Here is a 23,700-nt window from a genome sequence, read left to right on the forward strand (position 1 = left end):
ACATGTTTTGTAAAATGACAGAACTAACAAATGGCATATGGTATATTATCTTCAGCCTATAAAACTGCTTACAGAGTACGTATTCTAGTCAGGAGAAGAATGCTACTTTTAAATATTCCTCCTTTTTAATTGAATCTGCAAATGTCTTATTTTAGGGATCCATTATGATACTTGCAAATCTCATAAATGGCTTGGTGTCAGCAGTTCTTCATATGCCATCTGGGGATTTAGGTATTACAGCAAACAAGGTTATATACAAGGTCTATGCCTATCAGATAGATACTATATGCAATTTACAATATATATCAGATGTATTGTAAATTGTATCTAGTATCTCTTACTACACCATGTACCAGTTGAGGGAAAAAAGGTATCTAAATCTAGGTTATAAATACATAAAAATGTCAAACACTAGTTTCAAGTGTTGGTTTTTTGTTATTTATTAAACATTTTCATCCTTCAGTTTCTTTTACATCCTGATCTATGAAAAGAATGGAGCATTACTGTGCTAGCACACTTAGGTTGTCTTTACTTGCCTCTGCTCCAAGGACTTTGTGCTTTCAAAATAAGGTATTCACAAGACCAGTGTAGCAGCTTTGAAAGCTGGTTTAGAGAGGACATCCTGTGGACAAAGAATGGAATGAATGCAGCTGTAAAGAAGAGAGCTGTAGGCAGCTGGATTGATTGGCATTGATAAGAGGGATGGTGCATATATGGAAGATGAGAAGCTTCAGAGAGGCAGTATAGAAGGAAAATAATATGATCCAGAAATAGTGGTCTAGATGCATAATGATATTTTGTATAACATGTACATAATACTGTGAAGGTACTTGTGTGACATTAAATTAGTCAGCACTTTGAATCCAACAATATATTAATTTAGCCTGCCTAAAGAACATTTAAATATTTATTTAGGAATGTGGATGTTTTGGCAGTTAGATTATGATGTTTTAGGATGTAAGCTCTGTTTCCATTATGGATATGGTAATAGTGGGATCATGAGACGAAACTAGATTTCTACTTTCCTACTTGGAAGAAAACCTTTAGAAGACAAATAGTCAGAAATATGTTAGTGATTTGATTATAGTACATTATAAGAAGGAAATTTCAGTAAGCTCTTTTATAATTGCATTATCAGAGTAACCTATCTAAATCAAGTGTCTTGATACAGTAATCATACTGTACATAAACCTCACAGAGATCTAAGGTTCCTAGATAGTTGTAAACTACTGTACTTCTCTTATAAAATAAACTCGATCTATACTACTTATATATTTTAATTCCAAGAGTTGTTGTTATGTGATATTCCACTAACTTATGTTCATATGGCATGCTATTATGTTTGTTTCTGGCTAAAATGAAATTAGTATTGGAAATTCTGTAGTTACTCAGAAGTAATAACAAGTGAAGTGACCATCACAAATAATCTCTTAGCTTCTTGGAAATTGAGTGGGTGAGTTGATGTCTTCCTTTCTGAAGTAACTTTAAGATTTGTATTTCTGCATTAACAACTAAACGTGCAGTAAATACACAGACTAGTATTTTATATTTTACCAGGAATGGAGAGATATGTATATACACGGATTTTTAAAGCCTGTGAATGTAAGAAGAGATGTGACTGAATTGGTGTAATTTATAGCTTCTGTTTGATTCTGAGACAGCTTTCCAAAGTAGGTTTTTTTGTTTCAAAGTTAGGTTGCAAGAAAAGTGCAATAGGTTGGGAGGGCTTAAAATTTGGTGTCTTCTTTATAAACAATCTGTTCTTGCTGCATTTTGTTTTCCACCTTGTCAGCATGGAATTGTAGAATCGATAGGAAAAGAGCTCAGAGATTGAGTCCAATCTTTGATCGAAAACCACCATGTCAACTAAATAATGACTCTAAGTGCTACATCCAGTTGTTTTTGGAACATTTCCAGGGATAGTGACTCCTACACCTCCCTGGGCAGCCTGTTCCAATGTTTAACCATCCTTTCACTGACAAAATTCTTCCTGATGTACACACAGTTTGACACTTTGTCCTCTTGTCCTGTCACTGGTTGCCTGAGAGAAGAGGCTGATCCTCCTGATCCTGCACCCTCCTCTCAGGTAGTTGTAGAGTGATAAAGTCACCCCTGAGCCTCCTTTTCTCCAGGCTAAACAACCCCAGCTCCCTCAGCTGCTCATCACAGGATGCTCCAGACCCTTCACCAGCTCCGTTGCCCTTCTCTGGACTTGCTCCAGCCCCTCAATGTCCTTGCAATGACATGCTTTGCTGAAGTCCCCATAGACAATATCCACAAATTTTCTCTCATCCAATAGGCAGGTCACCTGGTCATGAAAGGCAATTAGGTTGGTCAGGCAGCCTGTCCCAAACCCCTGCTGGCTGGACCTGATCCCCTAGTTGTCCTGTATGTGCAGTGTGACGGCACTCAAGATAGTCTGTTCCATAACCTTCCCTGGCACCAGGGTCAGGCTGACAGGCCTGTAGTTCCCTGGATCCTCCCTTCCACCATTCTTGTAGGAGGATGGCACACTGGCCAACCTTCAGACATCTGAGAACTCAGCCAGCACTGATGATAGATGATGTAGAGCAGCTTAATGAGCACTTCTGCCCTTCCTTCAGTACCCTTGGGTGGATCCCATCTGACTCCACAAACTTGTGATTGTCTGTGTGTCACAGCAAGTCACTCACGACTTCCTCCTGGATTGCAGGAGGTCTATTCTGCTCCCCATCCCTGTCTACCTGCTCAGGGGGCTGGCTGCCCTGAGGATAACAGAGCTTTCTGTTAAAGACTGTGGTAAGAAAAGCATTAAGTACCCAGCGTTTTCCTCATACCCAACAGGGGACTCTGTTCCCTTCCATGTCTAGTAAAGGATTATCGGTTTCTTGAAGTTGGGATTGAAGGTACTTGAGATGGCATTTCACGTTCAGACTCAGGTGTTTATTATTTCTTATCTACGTTACACTCTCACTACCGTGAGTTCAGCTGCTTTTTTGTTAGCAGGGCACAAAATGGCTAACTAACTCTTGTTACAAGGTCTTTTAAAACTAAACTATCCAATTAAGAAAGGACACCTAGATTCTTTTCCCTTTTAACCCAATAACTGACCCCCCCAAAGCCCGCAATGCAGACCTTTCTGTCCAATCACAAAACATCACCCAAACCCATGAAGAAGAAGGAAGAAGAAGGTAAAGAAGAACAACCTGTCTCCACCCTAAAACCTCCAACTTGCTTCATATTTATTTCTATATTCTGAAATCCCAAACTCTTTTCCACCCTGTGATATTACACACTTCTAACCAAATACACACCCATAATCCTAGTGCTATAAATCAATTTTAAAAGCCTGTTCCATGACCTCAGGTCAAATGCAGTGCTCTCTTGTGGGTCTGTGCCTTTAAGCACAGAAAGTTTAAAATACTCAGCATACAGGATTCCAACAAGGGTGGAGATTTTTCTTGGCCCTCCTTTTGTAGTTAAATTATTTATAAAAACACTTTCTATAATCTTTCATAACAATGGCCAGATTGAGTTCCAATTGAGGTTTTGCCTTTCTGGTTTTCTTTCTGTATGACCTAATGACATCCTGACTTGCCTATTCCTTCTTCCAAAGGTCCTAAGCTCTTCTTTTTTCTCTGAGTTCCCATGAACGCTCCCTGCTCAGCCAGGGCAGTTGTCTTTTCTGCCAGTTCATCTATTGGCACATGGAGATGGTCTGCTCCTGTGCCTTTAAAATTTCTTTCTTAAAGCATGTCCAGCCTTCCTGAACCCCTTTATTTTTAAGATCAGTTTCCTGTGGGACTCTCTGAACTAGTGTCCTGAACAGGCCAAAACCTGCTCTCTGGAAGTCCAAGGCAGAGGTTCTATTGATCCCTTCCTTACTTCTCTAAGAACAAGAGAAACTCTGTTATTCCATGGTCAGTGTGCCCAGGATGGTCTCTGACCACCACTTGTCCCACAGCCCTTCTCTGGTTGTGAACAGCAGGTCTGGCAGGGCATGCCCTGGTAGGTTCCCCTACCAGCTGTGTCTGGAATTTACCTTTCACACACTGCAGGAACCTCCTAGACTGTCTCCTCTCCGCTGCTGAGTTTCCAGCAGACATTTGGCAAGTTAAAGTCTCCCAAAAGAACAGGGGCTAGTGATCATGAAACATCCACTGATAGGATATTTCACTTCATCCTGGCTGGGTGGTCTGTGACAGGCTCCCAGCAGGATCTCTGCCTTGTTGGCCATCCCTCTGACTGTCACGCACAGGCACTCAGCCTTCTGCGCACTGTCCCTGACCTCTGTACAGCCAAAACCCTCCCCAGTGTACAGAGCCAATAGAAGAGGTATTAATGGGGAAGAAAAGAGGAAAGATATAGAAAATTACTCTTAATGTTGATAGATTCAGGTGCTTTTAAAAGTTCTGTAAAAATATACTTGTGCTTTAAAAATAAATGTATTCTTTAAAATAAAAAAACATTTGGTGTTTCTTATAAGAAAAAAGTGACATTTCCTGGTAAATATAAAATTCAGAAATACAAATATATAACACTTGAAATACAGCACCATAGTAGTTTCCTAAAGTTAGATATGCTTAAGTTCTAGAAGTGTCATGTCCAATTGTGGAGTGAGTCCAATTGCATGTGAGTCTGGAAATCAAGAGTTACCACCTGAAATCTGTATGACCTTGGGAATGTTTACTTCCCCATGTTTATTCTTACTTGTGGTTCTTACAGAGCATTCTGTGATGTGAATAAAATGCAGATTATTCTGCCTCTTTTTTTTCCCATTAACTAGCTTACTGTAGATGCAGATGTATTTTTCTTATTTTTTTATTCAATTCTGCCTTTGTGTTATAAATAAGTTGTTACAGATTATGTTTTCTAATAATACAGGTACATAACTGGTATAGTTCTTTAAGACTTGTGTCTGGAAAACTTATATTTTGTCAATCATAATACCACACATGCAGCTCCAATTCTCTGTGTTTGAATCTTTTTGTTTAGTGTGTCTGTATTGTGCATGTTTTAGAAGTGATTGAACAATACATAGGGTTTGATTTCTGTGAAAAGCATTGAATAGTTGCAGACAAGATTAATGAAATGTAAAATGCCTTTTTATTTTGAAAATAAAAGGAAATAATGCCAACAAGATTTTATGAAAATCCCTCCTGAAAATGATTAATCCCTCCCAAATTCCAGAACTGCTCCTGGCAGTAGCAGAATTGTGCTGCCTGCTTTAGATTGCTATACAATGGGCATCTTCAAATTGCAGGGCAGACTTTTGCACTACCACAGCATTCTTGCTCTGAATGCTTGCAGATTAATTCTATACAGTCCATTGATCAAAATCTTGTTAAATTAGGTAACAGTGGAGTTTGGGCTTGGGTTTGTTTTTTGTTTTTTCCCTCTTGACTATCAGTGATGAAATTCATATTGATTTCAGTCCCTTACGTAAAATCCTAGGGGCTATTAACTATGATTTCTTGTAGTGAGTACTGTTAGATTGCTGCTGTCTGCCAGGAAGAATTGGGGAGTTTTTCACTGTATACAGCACATTTATTTTGGACTTGTTCAAAAGAACTAGGGTTTGATCATGGTCTGTGAGCTGATGGGCTGGTGGATCCTTCTCTGGTTTGTATCCAGCCTGTCTTAAGCAACAGTGTGTCGGTTCCTCATCAGAGAAGTGTGCATGCAAAGGTAGGTAGAATTGTCTGGGAGGGGAGAAGTGACAGAATCAACTGTTCAGCCCACAGGACCAAAAACATACTCTCCACTGCTCTCCAGAAGCTCAGAATGGTTGGGTCTAGCAGACAGCTCTGGTGATAGAGTCCAATCTTTCCACAAAGAAAGAAAGAAACAAACAAAACACGAAGAAAAAACCAAACTCCACAACAAGGAGAGGCCCGTGCCTCCTGCCAGTCAGATGCCGGGAGTTCCTTGCCTCCTTGCCGCTCCGGCGGCAGCGGGATTTGGGGCACAGCTGCCGGCTGCTCCTGCTCTGCAGCAGGAGGTGGCGCACGTTCCATAGCTCAGCTTGGCGGCAGCCGCGGCGCGGAGAAACTGGGGCAAAACGGCAGGGTGAGGGGCTGCCTCCTGTTTACAGTATGGCAACCACGGCTGCGGGACAGGAGCAGCTCTTCTAAACAGTTTCTAGTAGGGGTTGTTTGTTTTCTAATATTATCATGTAGAGATCGTAATAAGCAAAGTCCTTGTTCTCCCTGTGTACAATTAAAAATATATTTAATTGTTATTACTATTGTCATAATAATTATTATAACTTATTGTTATAAACATAATTTATCTATAATATCACAGTATTATATTAATTTTCTACTTCGTGCTTTTTAGCACAAGTGCATACAAGTTTTCAGTAGTGCATTATGCAGTTTAAGCTGTATTAATAAATGCCATTTTATAATACTGTGCTTCCTAAAGTTTATATAATGCATTTTATTAAACATGCTTTACTCTAGGCTGTTCAAGAACTATATTCTTACTAAATCTTCAGGCACTAACATCAGAGACACTAAGTGAGGATTTGCTTTTCAATTTTGACTTTTACTTAGTACTTTGGGAGATGCATAAGTGGGTTTTTTTCTAGGTGTTCTATAAAAGCCCAAGAATATGGAATTAGAAAGCAGTGTGTTTACTGGTGCATGTTTAATATAACAATTTTCTCAAAACAGTCTTTTGTGTGGTAGCATGGTTAAAGGCTTCACTAGTTTAAAAAAAATTTCATGCACTGAGACATTTAGCTTGTACTAGCAGCACTGAAGTTCACAAAAGGAGATACTGTGAGAAAGTGTCTTGGATGAAAATGCACGCAATACTATTAAAGACAAAGGTGATAAAATCAATTTAATTTGTGGAATTTAATTTTGAAGATGTAGCAAGAGTCTCAAAGCACATCCTGAGAGGATTCTCTGCAGAGAGGAAACAAAAGCTTTTTGAAAATCTACTCCCTGTGTCTAGCCTCTAGCAATTGCATGCAACAACCTGTTCTGTCTGCCACCTCTAGTATTTGTAGTGATTGTTGTCATAAACAGTTTGGGATCCCACATGTTTGCATTTATCAGCTGTTGAGCCTGCTTGGTCCGGCTGTGGAGAATCCTAATAATTCTAATCCTGAGAAAATCTGAGGGTTTAGTGAGATGATCTTACAGTTACAGTTTAATAATGGCTGTGTAATAGCATCCATGCGTTAAGCTGTAAATTATGCAATGACAGTTGTGTGAGTTGTTCCTTATTAATACCTAATTTTCTTTCATTTGATTATCAACAGCCACAAGCAGCAAGCCATCCTGCTATTTTCAGAATTGTAAATGAAATTTTCAAGTAAGTTTTGAAATTACTGTGGGAGGGGCTTTAAATGACCCATTTAAACATTGAGCTTTTCTTCAATATCAGAAGCAGTATTATAATCTGCAATATATTATACGTTCAGGATTACTGAAAGTGCCATTACTTCTCATCCTGTCACTGTGCACCCCTTTGCTTTATCTGTATGCCTTTAAAGTCCCTTTCTGTGTAGTACACTACAAATAATGAAATATGTTAAAAATCTTATGAACTTTAAGTAAAAGTTACATCATAATAATCATTGGTACTGTCGACTACACTGTTGGCCCATGCCAACATGAAGGTAGCATTTAGCAAAAACTTTTGCACTTACCAGTGTGGCCTCTTTTACATTTTGTTTATGTTTTTTCAAGATTTATATTATATATGCTCTTAATGGCCTTCAACTATTGATCCACCTACTAATAGTGAATTTGGTTTTGAATTCATTAAAATTATTGTGAAGCAACCAATATATTGGTTACCACGTAGGGGCTTGAAATCCTTTGTCCTCAGTGGCTTTTCTCTTCTTTTCACTTGACTTACTAATTTTTAGTGGATCTACTGCTGGGGTTATCAATATTAACAATTCCACTACAACAATAATGTATTTAGTGACTGACATCCTTTGCTCATCAAGTGTTTCCTTTCTTAGGAAAACAGGGCCCCCAGGTACATGTGTGTGGGGGCATTTGTGTGTCTGTGTGTACATTTAGGTTTGTGCAGGCACTAACAGAAGAGGCTTGGCTGTAGAAACTGAGACTACTGTATTGTGAGAGTGGAGCCACTTGGGAGCCACTGCTCTGGCAGTCCTTTGTTGCTGTGGTCCCGTGTCTGTCTGCACACAGATAGCATTTTCTGAAGAGTTGAGATTAATCACTTTCCCAAAGCAAGATATGTTTGAAAATTGATGTGACTGCAGCAGATGGGTACTGATGTCTTAGGCTGGAGGCTGTATATTGTGATGGTACAGGGAGACAAAATTTATCCAAGCTTCTGGGCTTATTTAAGGTCATGCTATATATAATTTTTTTTTTAAAAAACACATGACTTCACTACTCTTTTGCATCCTTCCCCTTTGGTAGACAGTAGAAATGGATAAAATTATGTTTCTCAGCTAATGCAGGACTTTGTCCAACACAGTATTTCCTGGTAAAACGTTGCACTTCTATTAATGTTTCAAATTGTCTTAAAAAATTATGTTTTCCTGTTTCTAAGCCTACATTTCTGCTCCCTTTCTTTACTTTGAATTGTTTCTGCTTAGTGTGCTTGTTCCTCTACATTGTTGGTATTAAAATGTTGATATATTTTAAGAATACTATGTCTCACCGCCTCTTGATACTTACATGAAGCTGTATCTGTTAGCTGAGTTTTGCAGACCAGTTGGTTTATGCAGCCTTCTGTTTATTTTTATTGTATTTCTCTAATGTCCTTCCAACTATTATCAAGTGGTGTGCAGATGTTAAGCTGCTATTCCAGTTGTCATCGCATGTGAGATTTTAGAGAACTGCTGATAAAGAAAATGTACTTTCTTGCTTGGAAACTGTGTTAGGTTTCTATAGCTGGCACAAAACTTCAGTAATAATTGGGGTTCATGTTCTGTTAGAAGTATGGATCTAAGCATTGTGACTCTTTCTGTATTAACTTTTCATCCTATTTGCTTGCATATTGAGATTAATTGTTCTATATTAAATTATCACAGTGATACTACTTACTGCTTTTATTTCCCAAAGTTTTCTTGCTATGTGTGGCTATACAGAAGTCCATACACCTAGGCTGTCTTGAGTTTCCATGTACTATTTCTTCATTTTTTACCAGTGATTTTAATTACCTGTAGTTTTGTGACATTTCTATGTTACAGTAATATGTTAGCTCTTCATATGTTTTAGAAGGAATTAAACAATTCTCTAATACTTGTATCTCACTGGCAACTTACTTTCATCATTTTTTCTCCTTTCTATTATATGTTTTTCAAAAAGAGAATGAAAATTGCTGCTATATGTTTTTATTCACTTACTCCATTTGCTCTAGGTTATTTTGCTCTATGGAAGGCAAGTTGAAGCCTTTGTAAACCTCGAGTGGCCTATGGGATGCAGTGCCATAAAACCCTATAAAGTATGCTTAATTCAGTCATGGGAGTAGTTGCTCTGAACACCATAAACTGATCAGATGCCAAATTTGGCTAATAAAGTTGTGCTAGTCTTTTAAATTGTATACTTGTTTAGGTAGGATAAATTATGTGTCTGCATGTATACTGTATATATTTACTAAGTCTAGTTTATTTGTAGGAGTTGTGTATGAGGTTTTTTTTGTTTTTTTTTTTAATTAAAAATCTAAAAAGCCTGCAAAGTTAGTATTTCTGTTAGTGGTATAATGAGCTCAGACACAGTTTAAATCTACAGCATACAAAAAATATACCTTTTTCTTTCATTCAGTTAACAGTGATGTGATGGGCAGACTAGTTATCTGATCTGTCATATCTAACCTTTCAATACATAGGAATGCACTGATGGAAACTGATGGAACTTCAGAAGTTATGACAGTAATACAGGTGTTTACACAGCTCTTCCTTCAGGCTCATCAGAATGAAAACAAACAGGTTAGTCAAGATCTCTTTCTTAGTGTTTTCTTTCAGTGACAAAATGCAAAATTTCACAGGAAAAAATGCCAATTCTACTCTTAAGAGAAGTGACTGAATATAATGAGGTAAATAACAGCATCCTTGTGTAGATACATAGATTTGGCAAAGTTCAGTTCAAACATCTTACCTGCACATAAAATTATAGCATGAAACCAATATGTAATAGCAATTTACCTAACTTAACCCTCAAGTATGTCTGCCTAAATTGCTTTTCCCTGGCTCAGTTCCCCTGATGAGGTTTCTGCCTGTAGAATAAACATGAACATTCATCTTTGATAAAAAGGAGGAAAAATGCTAGATGCATTTTTCTTTTGCAGTAGCAGGATCTCTGAAAATAAATAAAGCAGAGATAACAAACCCATTCCTAGTCCCCTAAATAATTATAAGTAGGATATTGAATAGTTGTATTTGTCTGTTCAGAAGGTAAAAGACACAGGGTAATACATGCTGGGACACAGAAATACATACTGGTTTCCATTCCCAGTCCTCAACAGTGGTCTTTCCGAAACTTTCCTTGGTCTAAATTTTCAAATTTCACAGCTTAGTCTCTCTTCTTCTGCACAGATTTTTGTACAGGTCTTACTGAACTGAATTAAGTGGAATTAGTTTTGTGCTAATTTAAACAAGAGCAAGATCAGTTTCTTACCTTAACATTTCAAAATATAGATGTGAAAAATCTTATTTTACTTATAGGTTGTAAACTTGACTTCAGATTCCCAAATCACATGGTCACATCCTGACCATCTTATTTGTTTTTTGAAATCAAATTCATATGATGCAAGTTTGGGAAGACCTTGTCATTTAAAACCTTCCACTTTAAACTTAAGAAAATGTTCAGTTCCTTTGATTTTTTGCATCTTTTTGAGGGAGATGGTAATTAAGAGAATGCTGGGATTTCTTGAAACTTGTGGCATACTGGCTTTTAATTAGCAGTGTGATTGAATCTGTCTTCTAGCTTCAGGCAGCTGTCTTGCTTAATCCATTAGTGCTGCGCATAATAATCTTGTGCCACCCTGACTGCATGGCAACAGCACACTGTGTAGCCCCAGGTGGGGAATCAGTGGGTGAGAAGGAAAATAAAGATTCCACACCCATCAGACACCCAAGAGCTAATCCTGCTGTGCAGGTGATATATTTTCTTCAAGGTGAAAGTCCTTCACCTACTGGTATTGCAACATGGACTACAGCCCATTTTTCTAGAGTTGTTTTAAATACTGAGTTTCCTTTATTTAACTTGTATACTGTTTAAGTTATGGAGTTCTAATTAAGGTGTTACCTTCAATGATAGAATTAAAAGTCCCTTGTCTCACAGTTTATGAATCAACTGTAATTTTAGCTAACAGCTTGCAAGAAGGCAGGTACAGATTGCTTCCTAAACTTTAAGTCAGTCAGATCTTTCTTTTTTCCTCTGGTCATACTATCATTACATATATTCATAAGGTATCTGTCTTTGTGGTATCTGATTGCCCTTGACAGAACATAATGTGCTCCAGTAGCATTTAGTAGAAGAACGGTAAAAACATTAATGACAGAAGATGAAGTGGGTTCTGCCTGATCACTGAGACCTTCAGAATTTATTGACAGTTAACTGAAAAAACTATAGGCAAACATGCATCCATAAAATTTGCAAAACAACTGGCTTGTATGTGGCAGTTCACAGGTTTGTGTGATAGGAGGAAAGTGATGCTCTCTTGCAGTGTGGCAGCTGTCAGAAATAGCTGTCTTTTATAATAACTTTGTAGACCACTTAGAAAGAGCAAGGTTTGGCAGAAAAAAAGCTGAAGAGTGGGAAAAGACAGTGCTGCTGGGTTTAGGATAGGCCTTTTTCTTCCATGTTTTTGAAGACTGAAAACAGTATAAATGGGACATGGGGTTTAAACCTACTTAGGAAAATGTCCCATTTCTGTAGTCATTGAAGAAGAAATTTACGAATGGGTATACTGAGATAACTGTTGGGATTTGTTTTGTATTTGCAGATTTTCTTTAAGTTTGTGATGCTAGTGAAAGCTGACCTGAGGATAATTGGGTCATGTTGCTTGTAAATTTGTGAAGCTAAAGTTAATAATTTTATTTGATGGAAATTATAATTTCCTCATGAATTATTTTCCCTTGATCATTTCAGAATTATAATTGATTTTCACCTGGGAATTTTGTTTTAAATAGCTGGATAAATATTTTAAACCAGTGTTCAGTGTTTATTTCCAGTTTATTTCCATCATGGCAGTTATAGTAACCAGCCACATCCAAACTTGTTCTGTCTGATAGTACCTTGTTTTGAATTTTTTGATAGCATATATGAGGAAAGAACTGTCTAAAATACTGTGTTTATGTAACAAATCCTTTTGCCTTTGCCTAGACAGTATACTGAAAATTATTTTCAGTATCGTGAAAATTGTTTTTCACTTACTTCACAATACTGTTTTCATATGTTGTGTAGACTGTGGGTTGTCTTGGTTACTACTAACTGTATCAAGGGGCTGCTTTTTTTGTGGGAAATTTTAGTGCAAGTTAATTGGCTACATGCATACTTTACTATAGGGATTTTTTTCTATTTAGCCTAATTCCTCTCAACAAATAGACATTAGAGTCTTACTACACCAGTGATATATAGACTAAGAAGAGTGTATATATTCATGTGCTGTAATTTCACTTAACTGTTGATGACAGAACAAAAAAAAAGTAAGTTGTTTGTTCATAAGATACATGCATATATATGCAATAGAAGATAGCTACTAAATGCAGTCTTCATTGGATTTACAGCTCTATCACATTTTATAGAGTTCATATTCCCAGTCTGTGTTTCAAGAGATGATCTGTTAGCTAATGCCTTCTTACTCCTAAAAAAGAAAACAGCAGAGTTCTAAGATAAATGTTATGGAGATTCAAAGATGTAAATGAGAGAATCATAGATTGCTTAAGAATTGGAAGGGACCTCTGGACATCATCTTGTCCAACTCCCCAGCTCCAAATCATAGCTACTTAGAACCAGATGTCCAGGACTATGTCCAGATGGGACTCTACAACATTTCTGAGCAAACTGTGGTAGTGCTTGGCCACCTCACAGTAAAAAGAAAGTGAAAAAATAAATTACCAAAGTGTTTTATGATGTACAGACAGAACCTCCTGTGCCTGAGTTTGTGCCATTACTTCTCATCCTGTCTCTGTGCACCACTGCAAAAACCCTAGTTCTTTTGTTTTGCACCCTCCTTTGAGGTGTTTATACACATTCATAAGATGCCCCTTGAGCCTTCTCTTCTCCAGGCTTTCTCAGCCTTTCCTCATGGAAGTTCTCTGATCCTTTAATGATCCTTTTTGGCTAAAGCGCCAGCTAGCACTTCTTTGTGAGACCGTAGCCGCTATGTTTACAGGCACTCCAGGGTTGTGGAGTATCCCGGTGTGTATTAGCAGCTTTGGTGGCTCAACGTGGAGAGGGAGTGAAGGGAAGAGAGGAGGACACTTTGCCTATGAAACTGAGAACCTTTAATCCCCCGTGCGTGGTCTGAGCAAGTGGCTCTCAGATCAGTGTAAGGCAAAATGGCCCCAAACAATAGATTGCATCAGATTAAATAGGGGGTGGGCGGATAGGGGTGGAAACTTGTCTTGCCCTATGGGGTTAAACCAAGGTAGGGTTTCACAACCAATGGTGACATAACAGAGGTGGGTACAGCGTTCTGGGACAAAGAGGAATACAAAGATTGGGTGATTGACACAGAACTTCCATGAAGAAGTGAGGAGTGGTTACAAGGTTGACACCCCAGCAGGGAGTGACATCCCCTGATTGAGAGAACCATGTAAGGAGAAACCCTGGGTGGAGTGAGATGATTGACAGGTAGCTCTCATGGTAACCAACCTGGATCAAAACCATTGTGAGGGAAAGATAGGGGTACAAGGAACATGTCTAACTAACATTAATAAAATCCCTGACTAAACCAACCCAACTTACAACAATCCTTGTGGCCCTTTATTTAACTGGACATTAACTGGGTGTAGTACTTCAGGTTAGGCTGGTGGAATGGCTGCTTACAGTGCAGGGGAAGGAGCGCCTCCTTGGACCTGCTGGCAATCCTTTGCCTAATGCAGCTCAAGATAACACTTGCTGCTCTGTCACTGGGCACACTGCTGACTCACACTCACCTTGGTGTCCAGTGGGTCCCAAGGTCCTTCTCTGCAAACTGCTTTCCATCTGAGTAGCTGCCAGCATGTACCTGGAGATATTCCTGCCCAAGTGCAGGACTTTATACTTTCTCTTTGTTGACATTTATTTGGCTTCTGTCAGCCCATTTCTCCAGCCTGTCTGGATGGTAGTACAACCCTTTAATGCATCAGCCACTCCTCCCAGTTTTGTGTCATCACCAAACTTGCCAAGGGAACCCACTGCCCCTTCATCCAGCTCATTAATGAAAATGTAAAATAGGACTGGGCCCAGTGTTGACCTTGCTGTCCCCTGGTAGTTATTGAACTCCCAACTAGATTTTGTGCCAGTGATCACCATGTGGGCCTGGCTGGCTTTCTGTGTGTCTCAACAGGAGTTGGTGTTGCACTTGCAAATACATGTTCCGTGTTAGATGTGCCTGTAGTGCATGTTTGCAGAACAAACAGATTAAAGGTGTGCTGCTGCTAGTCTCAGTTATACAAGCAGTGTTCACAGTATACAAGTCATACATTCTCAGATAAACAGTGCAAGTCTGTTACCTGTGACTGCCCTACCTGCTGCTGGATCAGGTCCTAAGAATTTTATGTTTCCATTTTTGAACAGATGGCAATAATCTACACAATGCCCTCCGATTCTGTTATTAGTTTTTAGTTTAATATCATCTGTGAATCTGTTTACACTGGAAAATTAAATTAAACCAGTATCTGTTTTAAGCTCTGCATATTAAGAGTGAAAATTTATGATTACAGGGAAAAAGACTAAGACTAGTAATGTAATTTTCTTCATGCTCTGAATCTTTTTTGAGGCATATACTTTTAAAATCTATAAATAATTGCTTTTTATAAGAAAGCATTTCCTAAACAGCCCCTTTTTAAATGCAAAATCTTAAAATTAGCTAAAGAGTTAATTTTCTGTTTTCTTAATTCAGTCTGTATTGTAATTACTGCCTTAGATGACATTATTCACTGTGTGTTTTGAAAACTGACCAGAAACCTCTTAAAATAATGATTTTGTGTCTTAGGCTAAATTTCCACTGAAGGCCTACTTCCCATATCATCACCAGCCTCTTGTTAGAGGTTTAGTCAGACGTCCTTTTGGTAAGTTTTTTCATAAAGTATCTGCAGCATTATGAATCTGCATGGTCTGTATATGTCTTAAAATAACTTAAAAAGGGATAAGAGATAATTGTTTGCCATTTCCTTTATAGGGTGTGTTTGATTTAGCAATTTTAGTAATATTCTTTTAATGTATTTTTCTGCAGGAACATCTGGTTCTTATATAACAATACTACAGATGTAACTTTAAAGAAAACTAAATCAGAAGTGAATAACAAAGAAAGAATGCATATTTATTTAGGAATGAAGCCATGTTACAGAGATTGTAAAAATACCGCAATCTTCTTGTGTTATAATATCAGTAATTGTCATTATGGAAAAATTCACATGTATTTCACAAGAAACAGGCTTTTTGTTTCTCTCTGAGGCTTGAATTCTATTAGATTGCAAACCCAACTTTTTTTCAGGTTTCCTATTTATATATATCAAGAAACTACTGTTCAATTTGGTATGATTTTTTGATGGACAATAAAACTCAGTACAAGAGCCTCTAAAAATGCTACTGCACTGATTAGATATTAATATTGCAGTAGCAAGGGAACATCAGCCTCATTTCAATATTCCTAGCTGTACTTCCTTCCATGGCTTTATCAATGAATTATTGTATGAAACACAGTAATAAATATTGTTTAAAACTGGGAAATTATAAAATGAAATTTTAAATACTTCATGATAACTGAATCAATTTGGAGAAATCTTACAGCTACCTTAATGCTTCAGTGTTACATTCTAGTGGAGAGGCTACGATTTTAAGTGGTTTTTTTTTCATCCTTCATCCTCAGAACTCCCAACTACATATTGGTGTCAACATGTGAAACACATTTCGCATATGCTCAAAGCATTAGTAGAAGATACAAATGTTAGGTAAGCAGTGTAAGATCTTCAAACCTTTTGTCCTTTGCATGTTAGTTGGTGAAAGGTAATGCCGTTTGAAGTCTTTAGTGGCTGTGTTTCATAATTTTCTTATTATTCTCTAAGTTGGGCTTTATTTTTAAGAATAGGACTTTGATTACTTACTCAACCTGAACTTTATAGCATCTATCTACCTGGCCAATAAGCCTCTGAGGAAACAAAGTCTTGTAATTCCTTTCATCAAATGTCTGGCTGCATAATGGAAATGCTTACTTGTCTATTCTACCATTTCACCCTCAAAACTTTTAACCCTGTTTTATGAAGGAGCTTGGCTTTCTGCAGGCTTGTACAAACGTCCAAACTGCAAACTTCCTTATTTTCATAAATATGACTGCCAGACTGCAGTATCATTTTTGTTATGTTAATCTTCGGGCTGTCACTCCAGGTTTCTGAACTGCTGCCCTTGGGGTTTGTTTGTCTGGATGAATTATGCTTTGGTAGGGGACGTTCTGGGACTATATGAAAATAATGAAAAAGCATACATCTCTATCTGCTGCTGCCTTGCAATTCTTTCTTATAAGGAGTGTGATGAGACCTGACTTGTATAGCGCTTGGATACAAGTTTGTTTAGGTCTGCTCTGAGAGTTAGCTGTCCAAAGAATGTTGAACAGCTTTTAAATTCAAATAAAACAAATTAATTTTGATTTTAAACTTGAAATATATCAAAAGAAACATAGAACACCAAGGCCAGCCAGACTTGCAAAACAAGATGATAGAATCGCAGAATCACCTAGGCTGGAAAAAACCTTTGAGATCATCAAGTCCAACCTATGACCTAACACCGCCTTCTTAACACCAGGTGCCACATCCCGTCTTTAAACATCTCCAGGGACAGTGAATCCACCACCTCCCTGGGCGGTCCATTCCAATGTCTGATTACTCTTTCTGTGAAGAACTTCTTCCTAATGTTCAACATAAACCTTCTCTGGTGCAGCTTAAGACTGTCATCTTGTCCTGTCACTGGTGCCTGTGAGAAGAGACCGACCCCCACCTGGCTGCACCCTCCTTTCTGGTCATTGTGGAGAGCAATAACGTCTCCCCTGAGCCTCCCCCACGCTAAACAACCCCAGGTCCCACAGCTGCTCCTCCTAGGGTTTGTGCTCCAGATGCTTCAGCAGCTTGGTTTCCCTTCTCTGGACTCACTCCAGCATCTCACTATCCTTCCTAAATTGAGGGAAGAACTGGACATAGCACTCAAGGTGCCTCACCAGTGGCCTCATCAGTGCCTAGTACAGGGGGACAGTCACTGCCTTGGTCCTATTGCTGACACAGGCCAGGATGCCGTTGGCCTTCTTGGCCACCTGGGCTCACTGCAGGCTAGTGTTCAATCTGCCTTTAGTGAGTACCCCCAGGTCCCTTTCTGCCTGGCTGCTCTCCAGCCACTCTATCCCAGTTTTCCCCTTGGGTACTGGAACAAAGACACTTGCAACTGTGCTTGGTTTCAGTTAACTCACAGGGGCCTTTTTTTTTTTTTTTTTTTTGTTGCTGAGTGGCAGAAAAAAGCTTTTTGTTGTTCCCTCTGAGGCCAGGCTGTCTGGTGGTAACTTCTCACTTTCTGTATGAGCTGCACTCAGTGCTTGCCTGTTCATCCCTGAAGTATGTCAAACCTTTCTGTCTGTTGAGTGTGACCCATAGCTGACCCCGATTTCTTAAAGAAACACGTAACTTGAGCTTAGAACAAATAAATAAAACAAATATCATCAATCATAACGCATTACAACAATATAACCATGCCTGTTCTCCTTTTGTTGCCCAGCCCTTTCTTGGTTTATATATAGTCTTTTCCTCCCTTTATTTTGAACAGTATGCTAGCTTGAACAGTATTGTACTTGCCAGATTACACTCCTACTTCCTTTAGAACTCCTACAACAATTATGTTTTCTACCAAACCCCTCACAATTAGAAAGAAAATGGATCTAACATGTTATAAATACTAATATCCATGAAGAAATTGTATTCAGTTTTCTTTTATTGCTTTATTCCTGATTCTTTCAACTTAATAAGATTTACAGAGGAGAAAAAAAATACTGTTACACAGCATATCCTGTTTGTTCTTAGTGCTTTCTTTTTTATAGGTTGGTTTTCAGGGGTTTTATTTTATACCAAATGTGAATCTTACAGCAAAATTCATTCTGTAGCCTTCTAATCGACAGATTGCTTCTGTGCTGAGGTTTATTATTATATGTAGTACTCTCAGTGAGCAGTGAATGTTACATGACATTTTAAACTAGAAATCAATTGAGAACTTATGGACATTCTGTGGGGGAAGTCCCAAAAATAGTGAAGGGCCACTTTTGGCAATGACAATGAAACATAGGTGTCACTACAGAGTGGGCAGAAACAGCAGTGGGGATGGAAGTGGAGGGTACATGGCTTGAAAATAGGCTCTGTAACGGTAGAAGGTCTTCAAGATAATGGTAACATCAATTCCTGGAATTTCTAAGATCTTCTCGTTTCCTTGCAAAGGTGGCACAGCAGCTTTTGGAGTCCCCAGGAATAAAACATAAGAAAACCATCTAATTCTTTCAAGTTTTGCCCAATTTATTAGAAATAATTGTTCCTAGTTCTTAATCTAGCTGTCCGTATGTTTGTCCTTCCATGCTTAGTTTAACTTTTTGCTTCTGAGACACCTACCATTAGTTGCATCTTTGTTCTTTAGTTTTCTCTGACTTTAGAGGAATGCACATGAGAAAGTGTGGAGATGAATGGTGGTCCTTTCTTACAGCAATAATCCTTTTGTAAACACCTTCAAAATTTTCATTTAAGGAAACATTAATTTTAACAGTCAGGAGATATACTTTAAAATATACTTCAAAACTTTATATTTAGTCCATCTAAATGTAATTCTTTATTAATTACCAAAAAAGATGCACTTCATGAATTACCAAAAAGCAGAAAATAACCCTGGAAAACAACAGAGAGAAAGTGAAAGGTAACAGTATGTTAGAGTGTAATATTTGAGATATGATTTTAAAGTTTTGGAAATCTTGCAGCTGAAGCATATAAAGAGTAGGGATGACTTTTATTATGTATCTTTTCATACATAGCATTTAGTCACAGTTTATTAGAAGCTGTTGTTAAGGATAGTCTGTTGTACTGTCAAAGTTAATCTGTAGTAACACTGGGTGTGTCTCATTTGATTGTTATTTCAGATAATAGACTAAGTAGTACATGGCTGTATGATTAGCAGGTAAGGTAATCCCTGTTAAAGAGTAGTTTAAATATTTTTTTTTGAGTGTCAGCATCCTTTCTAGTTAATTTAAGGCAACTAAAAATGTTAAATAATGAGAAATGCCTAATTTTATCTGTGTTGTTTTCCAGTTCTCTCACTGACCTCTTTGAAATCTGGTTTTTGGTTGCTTGTTTTGGAGAATGGCTGGATATTGCAGCAGAACAATTACTGAAGGCTGCTGTAGAACCAGATCCTGTGCTGTGGCTGCTGGCATTTTACTACTGTCCTAAAAATGAAAATCAACAAAGGACTCAAACAGTGGTGGGTAATGTAGTGATAATAAATGGCAATAAGCAACCAGTAGTCTGATTATATCTTATTGCTGTAAAACAAATAGTGCACATCAGAAAAATGAAAGGTATTGATTTTAGAAAGTCTCTGGGAATTGTGTCACAGTGGAGAACTTGAAAGTTGTTTTTTTTTATGATTTTTTCTGATTTTCTGATGTTGACATTTAGAAAAGCTTTTTCCTTCTTTTAAAGTATGTGATATAGATTACCACGCTCTTGGCTTTCTTTTGGATAACCAGGGTGTTTTTAATCCTAAATAAAAATACCATATTGATTTTTAAAATCAGTGTGGCAGAATTCAGCATGCCTGTGTTATGGCATCTTCTGAGAAGGAAACGAGAAATCACAGCAGTTGAAACTGTGAAGATACTTAATCAAACACAGTCTTGAATCCTAACCTTTCCAAGCTACTCTGATTTCTCTCTAGTTCTTGGCATGTGATAGAGTAACAAATACATGATAATACCATATGCTGGGCTGGTAACAGAAGGAGCAGTGCTCTAACCTTACACACTGTATTGCACAAAGAGTGCTGTGCATCTGTGTATGCAAGCAAATACTTGAAAGCCTTTAATTTAAGCCTATTATGCAAATCTGAACTAGCCCAAGCAATTGTTTCTTCAAAGGCCAAAATCAAAAGGCTGCAACTTGTCTCGTTTTCCTTAATTTGAAAATGGATTCTGGTGGATTTAAAAATGCAGCTCAGTACACCACAAATGTAAAAATCATCTAATACTCCACGTACAACAGTGCATTTTTCTTTCCTTCACCTCCTGCTTTTCAGATGGCACTGCAAATGCAAGATCGCATCCCAGTCACCTGCAATTTTTTTTTTCTTAAATTTCTCATAGTCTAGGAGCAAGGGATGATGGGATGGGTTGGCTGGGAAGGCAAGGGAAGGGTTGGCTGAGCAAAGTTTTGTTAGAGCTAGGGTGAAGTAAAGAAATCAGGGTTGTTTTTAGAACGTAGTTTTGGGAAAGTAGGCAATATATGAGCAATAAACAAGAGTGATTGAAACTATTGCACTATAGCTGCAGATCAATGTATTGTTCTAACTCCACAGAGTGAAATTTCTTTGTCCCACATATGAAATCTCCCTGTGTGTCCCCTATTCTATTTTGTTATTCAGTCATAACATAAGACAAACTTTAGAAACAAAAAAGCCTTTCTGCTGACAACCCATGCAGTGACTCATCTTTTCTCAGAGGTCTGATATTTCCGTTCATTATCATTCTTTTCTTAGGTATTTGAACTGAGACTTTTTTTTTTCTTTTTTTTTTTTTTTCCACAGGTCAGGCTATTTCAGAAGGATTCCCACACTTCATGCAAAGCTTCTGTGTTAGTTAGGTGTTTGGAGTTTTTTTTTTAATTTGTCCTTTGGCAGATTAGCTCTCTTCAACCAAATGAAGTGGTTTCCACTTCAAACCCAGCACCTTTCACTACTTAAGGATTAACATGCCTTGGGAACTTCTGGCAGATGTCAATCTGGTGTACTTTTCATTCAGTATTATTTTTGTGTGGAAAGGTTTGCACTTAGGATTTTGTCTTCCTGCTCTGTAGTTTAGGTAACACCTTTATATTAGCCAGATTATAATACAAAGTGTTTAAATTATTTAAAGAAGAAAAAGGCTAGAGTTCACTCATATGTTCACTAGAGTTCACTCATAGGTACAGGACTAAAAATTCTGCTCCTCAATATTTATTCCTTTGTTGCACTCCTTTCATACCTTTAGGGTCTGAAACATTGAAGGAGCAAAACTTGGAGTTTGGCCCTAAGAATGAGATTTCTAGGGTACATGAGCTCTTGGAGCAGGACTAGCTATGCTCCATCTGCAGTCTCTGGCTCACAGGATGCACAGGGGAATAAAAAATTGTGAGGAATTCCAGTTACCTTTCTATAGATCCTGGTATCATTTGTGCCGCACATGTAGTTGTGGACTTAATGCAAGAATAGCAACTTTTTCAGACTATATTATGTGAAATTGTTGAAAGGGTAGGTCAGTGTCAGACAAATGTCTGAAAAAAAATTGTCCTAATGAATATCCTTGAGAAACAGGTGTTCTTTTCCTTTAGGTCTGCAGTGGTGTATTTTTCTTTTGTTCCAGCTGATACTCATTTGCATTCCATCTACAAGTTTTTTTCAGTTATTTTTTAATACAGTGGACAGAATTATTGTTAGGATTTTTTTGCAGTAGTTGCTCATAGTTCTTTTTCTAGAGGTGCAAAAATCTTTCCTACCCCCAGTAAAAGTTAGGTTTAGTTGTCTAGCTTACAACATAAAAACACAAGTTGTGAACTACACAGGAAGAAGTTAAATCGCATTCTTACCAGAACATTTTATCAGCCGAGGTCAGACTGCATGGGGATTTAATTGATTTACAGCAGCTGTACTGAAATGAGCCCTTGAGGAGCCTTTGTTCTTTTTCCCCACAATGTAAAAATTGGACCATGTTCTTCTGAGGGACTTTCTCCATTTCCTTATATTATTTTAACAGGTTAAATCCTGGCTTGGTGCCCTGTCTGCTTCATTTGTAAGACCAAAGAAAAAAAAGTCCACTTTGTCCTGTGCCTAAAATAAATGTGTTACAGCCCTTCCTTTCCTGGTTTTCCTGCTGTTTAAACTCAAACTTTTTTCATGTTTGAGTTGTTTCTCTAAGGATTCAGGGGTTTTTTTAGTGAATAAATCCAAAGTAAAATACCATAGATTTGACCTTTACTCTTCTCTGATCCTGCACCCTTTGAAATTATTTCTTACAGGTAGAAGCTCAAGCAGTCTACAGTCATCTAATGATGCTGTTCAACTGTGCAGACCTTTCTCTGAAAGACCTGGAGGCTGCTGTACACAGGGTAACGGGCATAGAGCAGTGTTGTAACCAGCGATTCACAACACATCTTCTGACCAACTTCTTGCTTTTTTCAGCTGGTGGACATAAGATTGCCCAGGAATGTATTTACCATGTAAGTGTTCCCTTTTTTCAGGTTAACGTAAATACATACATATTTTACTATTTTTGATTTAAGTTTCTACCTCTTAATAAAGAAAACACAGAGAATTAAAGGAGATTGTGACTACAACAGCCGTATCTAACCTGCTACATATCTATTTCAGCTACAGTTAAAATATTTTCTGTTCCCTTCTTGATCTCACTGACAGGGTTACTGTTGTGACTGTACAGATGCAGAAACAGCTGAAGTAATAGTTTGCAGTTAAGAGATACCTACAGTTCATTTACAATGGTATAGATAGCATGTGCTAACATTTTGATTTTCCAAAAAAATCCACTCCCTAAATTATCCAGCTACTGCAGACATGATGGAACTCTCCTCTCGCTGTTTTCCATTGGGTGGAACAGCTGGTTACTAGGTCTTAGCATTGATGTGGCAGAAGCTTGGTTGGCAAAACCAGAGAAGAAAATGGTGTGGTAATTGAGAGAGAAGGCGAAAATGAAAAGCTAAGACAGCATTTCTTAAGGTGTAAAAAAAGATGAGGAGTAAAAGGCTGGAAGCTTGCCACAGTATCTTCCTGTTGGTAATGACAGCCAATATACCTTCAAGTATATTGGTGCAAACTATAAAACGTGTTTGTGTTACTTAAGATAAACAGTGCTATCTCAGTGTAGGATTAGAAATCCAGTATCAAACCATATTCTAATAAGAAGTACATGCCCCCTGTGCAAGCAAGTCTAGGGCCAGTGTGTAGCTTTACTACTTCCAAAAGTTTTTCCATTCAGCAGCAGTGTGGTCTTATGTATGGATCTGTACAGGGCATATGGCATGTGTAAGGCATCTGATATTCTGACACAGCTGGCTGACTAAAAAGAGATAATATTTTTCTCTTTAAGAAGAGAAGGTACTTTTCACATCCTAGGGTGCAAGTTCACAAATGATCAATTTTCTTCTCAGCATAAGAATGTAATGATAAAATTTGGGGGGTTGTATATATTTTTACAGACTGCTATTTCTAGTATCTCTTCATGAAGACAGTGCAGGTGTTGAGCTGTGATGCTGTAATGTACTAGCCTGCTACTTTAAATCCCTCCAGGAGGACC

The 23,700-nt window shown here is 37.9% G+C and overlaps 1 protein-coding gene across 7 annotated transcripts in view; it reads left to right on the plus strand.

Annotated features, from left to right (window-relative positions):
• Nucleotides 1-23,700, plus strand: part of FANCC (FA complementation group C) — a 77,221-nt gene that overhangs the window by 52,425 nt on the left and 1,096 nt on the right. For 6 of the 7 annotated variants that reach the window (XM_068177590.1, XM_068177591.1, XM_068177589.1 and 3 more), the window contains 6 exons: nt 7,253-7,305; nt 9,808-9,907; nt 15,124-15,199; nt 16,000-16,081; nt 19,451-19,622; nt 22,409-22,609. In XM_068177590.1, coding sequence (XP_068033691.1) covers nt 7,253-7,305; nt 9,808-9,907; nt 15,124-15,199; nt 16,000-16,081; nt 19,451-19,622; nt 22,409-22,609 — 684 coding nt within the window. Of the gene's footprint in view, nt 1-7,252; nt 7,306-9,807; nt 9,908-15,123; nt 15,200-15,999; nt 16,082-19,450; nt 19,623-20,942; nt 21,115-22,408; nt 22,610-23,700 lie in introns of those variants that run through there. The other variant, XM_068177593.1, reaches the window with a different exon arrangement.

The sequence above is a fragment of the Anomalospiza imberbis genome, chromosome Z (assembly GCF_031753505.1).
Source record: "Anomalospiza imberbis isolate Cuckoo-Finch-1a 21T00152 chromosome Z, ASM3175350v1, whole genome shotgun sequence".
Taxonomy (NCBI): domain Eukaryota; kingdom Metazoa; phylum Chordata; class Aves; order Passeriformes; family Viduidae; genus Anomalospiza; species Anomalospiza imberbis.